The sequence below is a fragment of the Procambarus clarkii genome, chromosome 26 (assembly GCF_040958095.1).
Source record: "Procambarus clarkii isolate CNS0578487 chromosome 26, FALCON_Pclarkii_2.0, whole genome shotgun sequence".
Lineage (NCBI taxonomy): Eukaryota > Metazoa > Arthropoda > Malacostraca > Decapoda > Cambaridae > Procambarus > Procambarus clarkii.
The window spans coordinates 36,911,140-36,924,297 of NC_091175.1; the positions used below are offsets into that span (position 1 = coordinate 36,911,140).

Below are 13,158 nucleotides of genomic sequence, written 5' to 3' on the forward strand. Positions count from 1 at the left end.
TAATCGGAATTAGGTATAAATTGTGTTGAAAGAAGGAATAAAAAATAAAAAAAAGGGTTAACAGCAGAAATAAGCAATTGTACTCATTGGTGAACAAACAGCATTGTTTAAAAAAAATAGCAAGACATGGGTTACATTTAAGAGGTAAGGTAGGTTACACGGAGTTAATTAGGTAGTACTTGGTTTTACTCTTAAACTGGTTGAGAGAGGTACAGCCTTTGACATGATTCGGAAGGTCATTCCACATTCTGGGATCCTTGATTTGTAGAGCACTTCTAGTTTGGTTACACACAGCCAAATTGTGTAACAGGAAGAGGTCTTGGACACAAACTTGTTCCATGCTAAATGTAGAGGAATCAGCTGAGTATTCCTGAAATAAAATAAGCTGCCTCAGCTTATAAAGTAAATAAAATAAGCATTTCTCAAATAAGTAGCTGCCTCACCTCAATGCCTTACTGCTACATAGCTTTCCCAGCATGGTGCCTTCTTTTGATAATTATTTGTTCCACACCCAAGTTGTGTAACAGGAAGAGATCTTGGACCCCTACTTCCCTCTCTTTTTTAATAGTCCATATAGTCATAATTATAGCTTTTAGTATTCAATGAATAAAATTTTGGACATTTTTACCTTTCTCCTTACCTAACATCATTTGTGCAGCATTTTTTTATTTTATGTCTCACCCAGATTTAATTTCAAATTAAACCAAACTAAATAAATTAGAAATGGGTATGTATAGCTAAGGTACACCCATACTACTAGGTGAACAGGGGCATTTGGTGATAGTAAATGATCCCATCAGGCAGGTCTCATCACCTTCTCACATATTTCATGTTCACCAGTGTTTATTTATTTAATAACTACTGGTATAATATCTTGTTATTATAAAACTAATTCTAATATCATAAAAGACATATTTACTCAAAGTTTCAAGCAGAGAATGCATATATAACTAACACGAAGGACTCCTCTTCACGAGATTCAATTGCTATAATCTTTTGTTTATGTTCCAAAATCTTAAAATGGATCCCAATGTTATGTTGTAGAGAAAAATTGAGTTATATCCAGTTTACGTAAAGCTACGAGTGGTCGACAGCACACTTAGATCACGGACCAAACTTACGAAGATTTTTCTTCTTAGTGTAGCTACCTGAATACCGACGTAGCCGCCACGAAGGCGCTAAGAAGGAAAACATTTGTAGCTAAGAAGAAAAACCTTCGTAAGTACCTTCGTGAATCTGGCCCCTGGCTCTCTTGTCCAGATGTCAAGAGGTAGTAGAAAGGTCACATTTACTCTATTAGGGTACTAATAATTAAGTTGATTTAAGTGAAATGTTTTTATGATGTTTATAGTTCAAAGACTGCTGTATTAAGAATTTTCCCAACAGAATTAGCTGGTGAAATTAATAACGATAATTAGCAATAATATCCCGTTTCTCTTGACGGAAAATTCCACTACTGTATTTTATGAGTGAATTTATTTTTTCAACCCAGCAACAATATTATATGCCTATTGGATTGAATATTTGTAAATGGTGTCGGGTTTTCCGACAGTATCTAAATACTAGATGTTAAGAAAGGAACTCAATTACTGCCACAATTGTCTGACACCGTTGATATGATATAAATATTTTATTTGACGTCGAATATACAAACATTTGACCTGTCAGTTCGCAGTAAATTAATCCACGCATGTATGATTATTTGCACGATTGATTAATATAAGAAAATATAAGTGTAGTGTAGAGATTAATTAAGTTAAATTAACAGTTGTGGTGCTGGTGAAGACGTGGCTTAATCATGATAAAAGCTGGACAATACCGAGCAAAAATCATGTTTCCTCATAAAATTTCAATGGGGAAGCATGTCTCAGTGTTTTGCAGGTAATATACAATCAACAAAGGGGACCATGGACGGTGGAACCTGTGCGTGAAGGCCGAGTTTTGTGCTGAGGGAGTGTTTTTTTCAGATTTCTATTATGAATTAGGTACATGTAGACTTTTGTTGATTTTAAAAAGCGAACTTAAGTAACATCTACACAACCACGGACAAAATGGGTTCAGAACAGGGCACTCCTGCCTCTCACAATTGCTAGATCGCCATAAAATGGCCTTAGATGTCATGGAAGACAGGCAAAAGGCTGATGTAATATACACAAACTTTGTAAAACCTTTCGGCAAATATGACCATGATGTTATTGCATCATGGCTCTTCTTCACACATGGCTTCACACGTCTTGATCCACAGCAGCTTCAATTTGCAGTCGCTCTCCGACTTGCTGCCCAATTCATCCTGTTCATAGGTGTTATTGCGGCGTGACAGATGCAGACGAATACGGAGTGCATGGCCTGCACTGAAGACAATCAGGTGGTTGGCACTCACAACTCGATGAAGTCAATGACATCATTAAGAAGAGCTTTGCCTCTGCCCAGTGTCCAACAGACAGAATTCCTCGTAATCTATTGAACCGTAACTCTGTTCGTATTGCTGGTCGACCAAATGGAATCACAGTGCGCCCGTGGAAAAATGACACAATTAGCATGGAACTATACTATACTTGGATATGGCAGCATTCACACACCGAGAAAGAGTCAAGTCAACCAAGTGCAGAGAAATGGATGGTCGTTAGAATTAGTTGTTGTAGACCAGTAATTGGGCTGTTGTTGGTAAGAATGATGTTGTGATATCTGCTTTGGGTCATTACTTTGACCAAGCAGGTTTGGGAACGCTGCTGATTGCATGTTGCAATCAGCTTGTATTAAGCTGTTTGCTGAAGCTTGTTTGACCTTGTCTATTACTTTATACACAACTTGATAATGGCCAAGGACAGACCAAAACGTCGTCCCCTCTTGATATCCATGTGTGATTTTGTGTCTAAATTTCTTTACTTCTTTCCTTTTAGGGCACAATGGAGACACTGCAATGTGCTTGTCCCCACATAGGAAATTTTGGACGGTGTAGTTGTATACAGTTCTTGCATTTATGACTTTCTAAATATACAGTGTATTTACTCATTTCTCCAGTCATTTTGTTAGTAACATCATATAATCTAAATAATTTGAAACAATGTGGAATGTTGCAGTGCCTATCCTTCGATATCTGTTCTAAGTTTGACTTATATATATATATATATATATATATATATATATATATATATATATATATATATATATATATATATATATATATATATATATATATATATATACATATATATATATATATATATATATATATATATATATATATATATTAGTATATTTTGGTAGCAGTCTTTCCTGTAGACATATATTATTAAATATGACCGAAAAAGTAAGATTATTAATTCTAACACGAATTTTCTCGGTCTTTCTTATGTCTCTTTTCACTGTTGATGGTAATTGAAAAATCAATTCTCCAAAATTCATTTTTTATTTCTAGTCTCACGCGACACTTGAACGCGTTTCGTAATAACTTATTACATTTTCAAAGACTTAAGTTTACACACACACACAACTATTACCTGCAAACACTAAACAGAGTTCTTACTTATGCTATGATTTAAATAGCTTTCATTTTTCATTTTATACCCGCATTTTGGGTGAGGTGATATGTTACAACAGTTTTTGGATGAGGTGAACAAAACTTTCAACACAGGATAGAACACGAAACAATGGGTATTGAAGGTAAGAATGGAAGTAATTGCAGAGGGCCTATTGGCCCATATTTCTTGATGCTTCTATATTGGAGCGGAGTCTTGAAGTGGGTAGAATATAGTTGTGCATTAATTGGCTGTTGATAGCTGGTGTTGACTTCTTGATGTGTAGTGCCTTGCAGTTGTCAAGCCGCCTGCTATCACTGTATCTATCGATGATTTCTGTGTTGTTTGCTAAGATTTCTCTGGTGATGGTTTGGTTGTGGGAAGAGATTATATGTTCCTTAATGGAGCCCTGTTGCTTGTGCATCGTTAATCGCCTGGAAAGAGATGTTGTTGTCTTGCCTATATACTGAGTTTTTTGAGGCTTACAGTCCCCAAGAGGGCATTTGAAGGCTTAGACGACGTTGGTCTCTTTTAAAGCGTTCTGTTTTGTGTCTGGAGAGTTTCTCATGAGGAGGCTGGCCGTTTTTTGGGTTTTATAGTAAATCGTCAGTTGTATCTTCTGATTTTTGTCTGTAGGGATAACGTTTCTATTAACAATATCGTTCAGGACCCTTTCCTTTGTTTTATGAGCTGTGGAAAAGAAGTTCCTGTAAAATAGTCTAATAGGGGTATAGGTGTTGTGTTAGTTGTCTCTTCAGAGGTTGCATGGCATTTCACTTTCCTAGTTATGATGTCTTCAACGAAACCATTAGAGAAACCGTTGTTGACTAGGACCTGCCTTACCCTACTGAGTTCTCCGTCGACTTGCTTCCATCCTGAGCTGTGGCTGAGATCACGGTCGACATAAGCGTTAACAACACTCCTCTTGTACCTGTCTAGGCAGTCACTGTTGGCATTGAGGCACATTCCTATGTTTGTTTCCTTAGTGTAGGCTGCAGTGTGGAAACCTCCGCTCCTTTCCATGACTGTTACATCTAGAAAGGGCAGCTTCCCATCCTTCTCCAACTCGTAAGTGAAACGCAACACAGAATTCTGCTCAAATGCCTCCTTCCGCTCCTGCAGATGTCTGACATCAGGTACCTGTGTAAAAATGTTGTCAACATACCTGCAGTATATGGCCGGTTTCAAGTTCATGTCGACTAAGACTTTTTGCTCGACGGTACCCATGTAGAAGCTTGCAAACAGGACACCTAGGGGAGAACCCATGGCGACCCCATCTACTTGCTTATACATGTGCCCATCTGGGCTCAAGAAGGGTGCCTCTTTAGTACAAGCTTGGAGTAGTTTCCTTAGAATGTTTTCTGGTATGTCAAGAGGAGTACAGGCCGGATCACTATACACTCTGTCTGATATCATCCCGATTGTTTAATCCACAGGTATGTTGGTAAACAGTGATTCTACGTCCAACGAGGTTCTTATCCCTGGAGCCCGTGTTCCCTGCAATAAGTCAACAAATTCCTTTGGAGACTTCAGGCTGAAGGCGCAAGGAACATAAGGAGTCAGCAAGCCGTTGAGTCATTTCGCCAGTCTGTACGTGGGTGTGGGTATCTGGCTGATGATTGGCCGAAGTGGGTTTCCAGGCTTATGTGTCTTGACATTTCCATACGCATATCCAGGTTTACATTCCCCAATAATCTTTGGCAGGTGGAGTCCGGATTTCTTGGCATTCACAGTTTCGATCAATTTGTTGACCTTTGCCTTCAATTCGGCTGTAGTGTCCTTCGTTACCCTTTGGAATTTAGTTTGGTCAGAGAGTATGAGGTTCATTTTCGCCAGATATGCGTCTTTTTTAAGAATGACGTATATTGCCGACTTGTCACCTCTCCTGACAACTATTTCCTTGTTCTCACGAAGGCTCTTAGCTGCCGCTTTGAGTTCGGGGGACAGATTAGAGACTATTTCTTGTCTCGTCAGACTAGAAATAAAAAATGAATTTTGGAGAATTGAATTTTCAATTACCATCAAGTGAAAAGAAACATAAGAAAGATCAAGAAAATTCGTGTTAGAATTATTAATCTTACTTTATTAATATATATATATATATATATATATATATATATATATATATATATATATATATATATATATATATATATATATAAATATATATATATATATATATATATATATATATATATATATATATATATATATATATATATATATATATATATCAGTGAGGATCCACAAGGTTTTCTCTGAGTACTCTTTATTTTCTTCTCCGAGGCTATGCGTCCCTACACTTGCACCAGAGGTGGTATCCCTATATATATTAATATATATATATATATATATATATATATATATATATATATATATATATATATATATATATATATATATATATATATATATATATATATATATACACGTGAAAGCGGTGGTGCTGCTTCTTTCAGGGAATCGCAGAAAATTATTAAATATAGAGGTCTAGCACACTGCTACAGCTTTGTTCCGATCGGCTCGGAGACCCTCGGTTCGTGGGGAAAATGTGCATTGAAGTTCCTGAAGGAATTGGGGGACAAATTGATCAGCGCTACAAATGACCAGAGAGCAAAAAGTTTCTTGTTCCAGCGCCTCAGTGTTGCGATTCAGAGGGGAAATGCCTGTTGCGTCTTGGGCACTAGTCCAACTTCAGAGGAATTCGAAGAAGTGTTTGACTTGCAACAATGATCGAACCCGTCTGTGACATTCATCAATGTTTCCCATTGTTGAGTTTTTCAAGAGATCCATAACCTTTAAGCACCTTTTTGCATTATTATTTTTGTATCAACCCATGTATATCTTGTAACCATCAAATGCATAATATATATATATATATATATATATATATATATATATATATATATATATATATATATATATATATATATATATATATATATATATATATATATTTACTTAGAAGGGGTACCACCACTGGGGCAAGTGTAGGGACCCATAGCCTCGGAGAAGAAAATAAAGAGTACTCAGAGAACACCTTGTGGATCCTCACTGAACACTTTGATATTTTCTTCTCCTACCACCCCTATTCTTTTGGTATGTGTGTATATATATCTAACTTTATTTGAAAATGTTATAACACAAAAAGGGTTACAACATTGGTTACATGAAGGGAACAAGGCTACTTGTCACAAGTTGAACAGCTCCTCCAGCTCCTCAGATGGCGGGCAGGGGCCATGGATGCAGTGAGCATTTCCTCTCTGGATCGCCACACTAAGGCGCTTTCCCTTTTACAGTATATACTTAAATGCTCTAAACTTTCTAACAAACGTGACGTAACATACGCTTACACTTCCATTTATTTATCTTTCCCTTTCCTTTTCTTCTAATTTTTTCTTGCTTTTTCTTTCCAATGTTTTCTCTTACGATCTCTTGCTTATTCCTACTATTTCCCCCCTTCTTTTTTCTTTTACTATCCTCTTCCTATTGGATGGTATAATAGGAGCTGCCTCGCATGGGCCAATGGGCCTTCTGCAGTTTTTTTTTTCTTGTGTTAGTGTTTTCTCATTTTTACTATCTCCTTTATTACACCTTACCTTCCGTACCTTTGCCTTGCCTTCTCTTCTTCTAAGATTTTCTTCTCACCTCTCTTCTGCCTATTTATTGCCTTCTCCTTCAATCATCACAATCGACTTGAGAATGGTCCAGGACGGACTGAAACGTCGTCGTCCCTTCACTTTCTAGTGGGTGGTCTGGTCAACAAATGATAGCTTATCTGACTGTACAGCCGGAGAAAAGCTCTCAGTAAGCATGACCTAGTCGTCAACGATCCACCTCCCCTCAAGACAAAATGGGGTCCACAGCTCTTGAGTCATCGCCCCTTAATACTCTATTCTTTACATTTCCAACAAAATCCTTTATTGACTTTATTTACCATATTCACCATGCATACTTTTTGATTGAGTCCATTTTTTCCCTCACATATACCGGTACACATTTTCCTAACAATCTCCAGCTGAGAAGTTGCTCTTACTTTGCTAGGCAGAGTATTACCGGCAACTCACGACCTCCCTGATATCAGCTGTAGATTTATTCCAATATATATTGTCCACTGTGTTCACCAACAATTTATAATTGAAACTAATCTCCAAAGGAGGTAATGTTCGTAACACACCTTCTAAGCCGTGGAGAAAAAAATGAGTAATTCATAAATGAATTTCACATATTTTCACATAGGCTCAACACCTCAGAGTTCATACTAATGTTAAACAATAAACAATATATAATAAACATTAGATACACAATAATATATACAGCTCTGTGCAGTAGTACAACCCTAAGCCACCCCAGGTTTTGGCAATTTAGAAAGTGCATCTGCTACTATATTTTATTTTCTTTGAATATGTTTGAAAACCAGATTGTATTCTTGCAACAATAAAGACCACCTTAATATCCTCTGATTGGAATTCTTCATGCTAAGAATAAATGGTAATGGATTGTGGTCAGTAAACATTTCAACAGCATTGGCTGATACATAATTGTCAATTTTTTAACAGCTAGTAAAAATGACAATGCCTCTTTCTCTGCAGTGGAGTAATTCTGTTGACATTTGGTAAACTTTTTAGAAAAAGAATGTATTGGATGATTAATACCCTCATCATCCTCTTGCATTAGTACAGAACCAGCACCCCAATCCGAAGCATCTGCATATAGTTTGAATGGCTTAGAGTAGTCAGGAGTAGCTAACACTGGACCAGATGACAACTTTCCTTTTAATTTAGTAAATGCTTCCTGACACTCCTGAGACCATCTAAACTTTACATTTTTACATAGCAAGTTTGTCAAAGGAGCTGCAATTGCTGCAATTTTTTTACAGAACTTCCTATAATAAGCACACATTTCTAGATATTTTTGTACCGCCTTCGTGCTAGTCAACACTGGAAACTCTAATATATATTATTTATTTTATTTTTTGAGTGGTAACACCTTCCCATTGCTACTTCATATCCTAAGTAACAAATACTGGCTCCGGCAAAAGGACATTTGTGTAAGTTTACAGTTAAATTAGCCCCCTTTAAGCATTTTAATAAATGAGCTAAACCTTTCATATGAGCACTCTATCTAGTGCTACCCAATCCCCCAGTATATGTACCCAAGCTATACGGCTTTACTATGATAATCATTGCTATAACCTTATATCATGGTTATTAAATTGAACGCATTTTTTACTACATTATACCTTTAAATAATCCTCAAATTATTCTACAATGTACCTGTTGATAACCCTCATATTTGACTTTAATATACCTACTAATCTTTGGTTAATTTTCTTACAATGTACCTATAAAAAGTTTTAAATTTTGCTACAAATTGCTTATTAAAACTTATCTGATGGAATAAGCACCTGCTCGGACCGCTATGCGTGTTAGTTGCTTTACAAGAATTTAAAAACATCAGTGCTATGTACTCTCGTAAACCTAATGTACCATCTAGTATATAAATAAAATAAAATATATACGAAAAAATAAGAATCACGTGCAGCACCGTTGTTGGCACCACACTCCATGACACGAGCACCCCGTGCAGCACCGTTGTTGACACCACACTCCATGACACGAGCACCCCGTGCAGCACCGTTGTTGACACCACACTCCATAACACGAGCACCCCGTGCAGCACCGTTGTTGGCACCACACTCCATAACACGAGCACCCCGTGCTGCACCGTTGTTGACACCACACTCCATAACACGAGCACCCCGTGCAGCACCGTTGTTGGCACCACACTCCATGACACGAGCACCCCGTGCAGCACCGTTGTTGACACCACACTCCATGACACGAGCACCCCGTGCAGCACCGTTGTTGACACCACACTCCATAACACGAGCACCCCGTGCAGCACCGTTGTTGGCACCACACTCCATAACACGAGCACCCCGTGCTGCACCGTTGTTGACACCACACTCCATAACACGAGCACCCCGTGCAGCACCGTTGTTGGCACCACACTCCATAACACGAGCACCCCGTGCAGCACCGTTGTTGGGACCACACTCCATAACACGAGCACCCCGTGCAGCACCGTTGTTGGCACCGCACTCCATAACACGAGCACCCCGTGCAGCACCGTTATTGGCACCACACTCCATGACACGAGCACCCCGTGCAGCACCGTTGTTGGCACCACACTCCATAACACGAGCACCCCGTGTTGCACCGTTGTTGACACCACACTCCATGACACGAGCACCCCGTGCTGCACCGTTGTTGACACCACACTCCATGACACGAGCACCCCGTGCAGCACCGTTGTTGGCACCACACTCCATAACACGAGCACCCCGTGCTGCACCGTTGTTGGCACCACACTCCATGACATGAGCACCCCGTGCTGCACCGTTGTTGACACCACACTCCCTGACACGAGCACCCCGTGCAGCACCGTTGTTGACACCACACTCCATGACACGAGCACCCCGTGCTGCACCGTTGTTGGCACCACACTCCATAACACGAGCACCCCGTGCAGCACCGTTGTTGGCACCGCACTCCATAACACGAGCACCCCGTGCAGCACCGTTGTTGGCACCACACTCCATGACACGAGCACCCCGAGCAGCACCGTTGTTGACACCACACTCCATGACACGAACACCCCGTGCAGCACCGTTGTTGGCACCACACTCCATAACACGAGCATCCCGTGCAGCACCGTTGTTGGCACCACACTCCATAACACGAGCACCCCGTGCAGCACCGTTGTTGGCACCACACTCCATAACACGAGCACCCCGTGCAGCACCGTTGTTGGCACCACACTCCATAACACGAGCACCCCGTGCAGCACCGTTGTTGGCACCGCACTCCATAACACGAGCACCCCGTGCAGCACCGTTATTGGCACCACACTCCATGACACGAGCACCCCGTGCAGCACCGTTGTTGGCACCACACTCCATAACACGAGCACCCCGTGTTGCACCGTTGTTGACACCACACTCCATGACACGAGCACCCCGTGCTGCACCGTTGTTGGCACCACACTCCATAACACGAGCACCCCGTGCAGCACCGTTGTTGGCACCACACTCCATGACATGAGCACCCCGTGCTGCACCGTTGTTGACACCACACTCCATGACACGAACACCCCGTGCAGCACCGTTGTTGACACCACACTCCCTGACACGAGCACCCCGTGCTGCACCGTTGTTGACACCACACTCCATGACACGAGCACCCCGTGCTGCACCGTTGTTGGCACCACACTCCATAACACGAGCACCCCGTGCAGCACCGTTGTTGGCACCACACTCCATAACACGAGCACCCCGTGCAGCACCGTTGTTGGCACCGCACTCCATAACACGAGCACCCCGTGCAGCACCGTTATTGGCACCACACTCCATGACACGAGCACCCCGTGCAGCACCGTTGTTGGCACCACACTCCATAACACGAGCACCCCGTGTTGCACCGTTGTTGACACCACACTCCATGACACGAGCACCCCGTGCTGCACCGTTGTTGGCACCACACTCCATAACACGAGCACCCCGTGCAGCACCGTTGTTGGCACCACACTCCATGACATGAGCACCCCGTGCTGCACCGTTGTTGACACCACACTCCATGACATGAGCACCCCGTGCTGCACCGTTGTTGACACCACACTCCCTGACACGAGCACCCCGTGCTGCACCGTTGTTGACACCACACTCCATGACACGAGCACCCCGTGCTGCACCGTTGTTGGCACCACACTCCATAACACGAGCACCCCGTGCAGCACCGTTGTTGGCACCACACTCCATGACATGAGCACCCCGTGCTGCACCGTTGTTGGCACCACACTCCATGACATGAGCACCCCGTGCTGCACCGTTGTTGACACCACACTCCATGACATGAGCACCCCGTGCTGCACCGTTGTTGGCACCACACTCCATAACACGAGCACCCCGTGTTGCACCGTTGTTGACACCACACTCCATGACACGAGCACCCCGTGCTGCACCGTTGTTGGCACCACACTCCATAACACGAGCACCCCGTGCAGCACCGTTGTTGGCACCACACTCCATGACATGAGCACCCCGTGCAGCACCGTTGTTGGCACCACACTCCATAACACGAGCACCCCGTGCTGCACCGTTGTTGGCACCACACTCCATAACACGAGCACCCCGTGCTGCACCGTTGTTGGCACCGCACTCCATGACACGAGCACCCCGTGCAGTACCGTTGTTGACACCACACTCCATGACATGAGCACCCCGTGCTGCACCGTTGTTGGCACCGCACTCCATGACACGAGCACCCCGTGCAGTACCGTTGTTGACACCACACTCCATGACATGAGCACCCCGTGCTGCACCGTTGTTGGCACCACACTCCAGAGGCAGAGCAGGCTCAGAAGAGGCTAGAGGCAGAGCAAGTTCAAGAACTAGCTATGAAGAGGTTAGAAGTGGAGCAAGCTTAGAAAAAATAGTTAGAGATTAGGCTAACAGAATTGGGAATTAGATTAGAAAACATTGGTGGTGTTGATAAAGGATCAGCTGGGCAGTTAAAGGTAAACAAAAATGTCAAGTTTCTTCTATTCTGTGAGACTGACCAAGACCAGTTCTTCATTCATGTCGAAAAGTTGGCGCGGAGTATGGAGTGGCCTGAAACACAATGGGTATCTATTCTTCAAGGTCAGTTGCGGGAAAAGCACAGAGAATGTATGTAGCTATACCTTTGTGTGAAAGTTTTGACTATAACAAGGTAAAAGCAGCCATCCTTACTGCTTATCAACTTGTTCCTGAGTCTTATTAGGCAAAAGTTTAGACAACTGAGGCAAGACCCATGTCAAATGTTTTTGGAATTTGCACAAGGGAAATATAATATGCTTAATAATTAGTTAGATGCTGAAAAGATTAGGGATCTGGACTCTTAAAAATTTACTCTTAGCAGTCTTAGTAAAAGAATTTTGATCTTGCATACCTTCTAATGTGGCTTTATATTTAACAGATAAATTACCCAGAGATATTTATGAGATGGCTAATTAGCAGATGAATATGAGTTGATGCATAAAGTAACTTTTAAAAATAAATTTGAATCAAATAGACAAGGATATGGTCGAGCACTAAACTCCGTCAGATTTGGGTCCCACATGTACCCAACAGCATGACAAGGAAACACTTTATTATATGTACCAAGGTGGTAAAGAGAGTAATGTGAAACACAAAAAGGCTCACACTTGTAATAAACCTCACACAGAATTGAAACAGTGTTCCTATTGCCATAGGAAGGGTCATGCTGTAAAGATTGTTGGTTTCTTCACCCAGAAAAAGAGGCCTATGGCACTCACAGTGTGTGAGGGGAGGAAAACCAAATGTGGAGCAAAAATAATAAAAAAAACACTTGCTATAAATCATTTTGGAGAGATTATATCAAATGGGAAATTACAGTGTGGAAATGGTTTGTGGCATGATGTTAAAATATTGAGGGATACAGGAGTCTCACAATCTTTACTATTAGAGAGTATTTGACAATATATACAGTCTACAGAGACTGGGGAGGTAATAATTATCCAGGGAATCACTGGAGATTTCTAGATTGTACCCTTGAGGGAAGTAAACCTTGATCGTGAT

The 13,158-nt window shown here is 41.6% G+C and overlaps 1 protein-coding gene across 1 annotated transcript; it reads right to left on the minus strand.

Annotated features, from left to right (window-relative positions):
• Window positions 1-2,200: 2,200 nt before the first annotated feature.
• LOC138368921 (uncharacterized transmembrane protein DDB_G0289901-like) lies at window positions 2,201-12,158 on the minus strand. Its single transcript, XM_069331643.1, has 4 exons — window positions 12,138-12,158; window positions 9,057-11,973; window positions 8,174-8,380; window positions 2,201-2,346 (listed from the first exon to the last, which is right to left on the minus strand). Exons 1-4 carry the CDS (start codon window positions 12,156-12,158, stop codon window positions 2,201-2,203), a joined length of 3,291 nt encoding a protein of 1,096 aa, XP_069187744.1.
• Window positions 12,159-13,158: the final 1,000 nt, after the last annotated feature.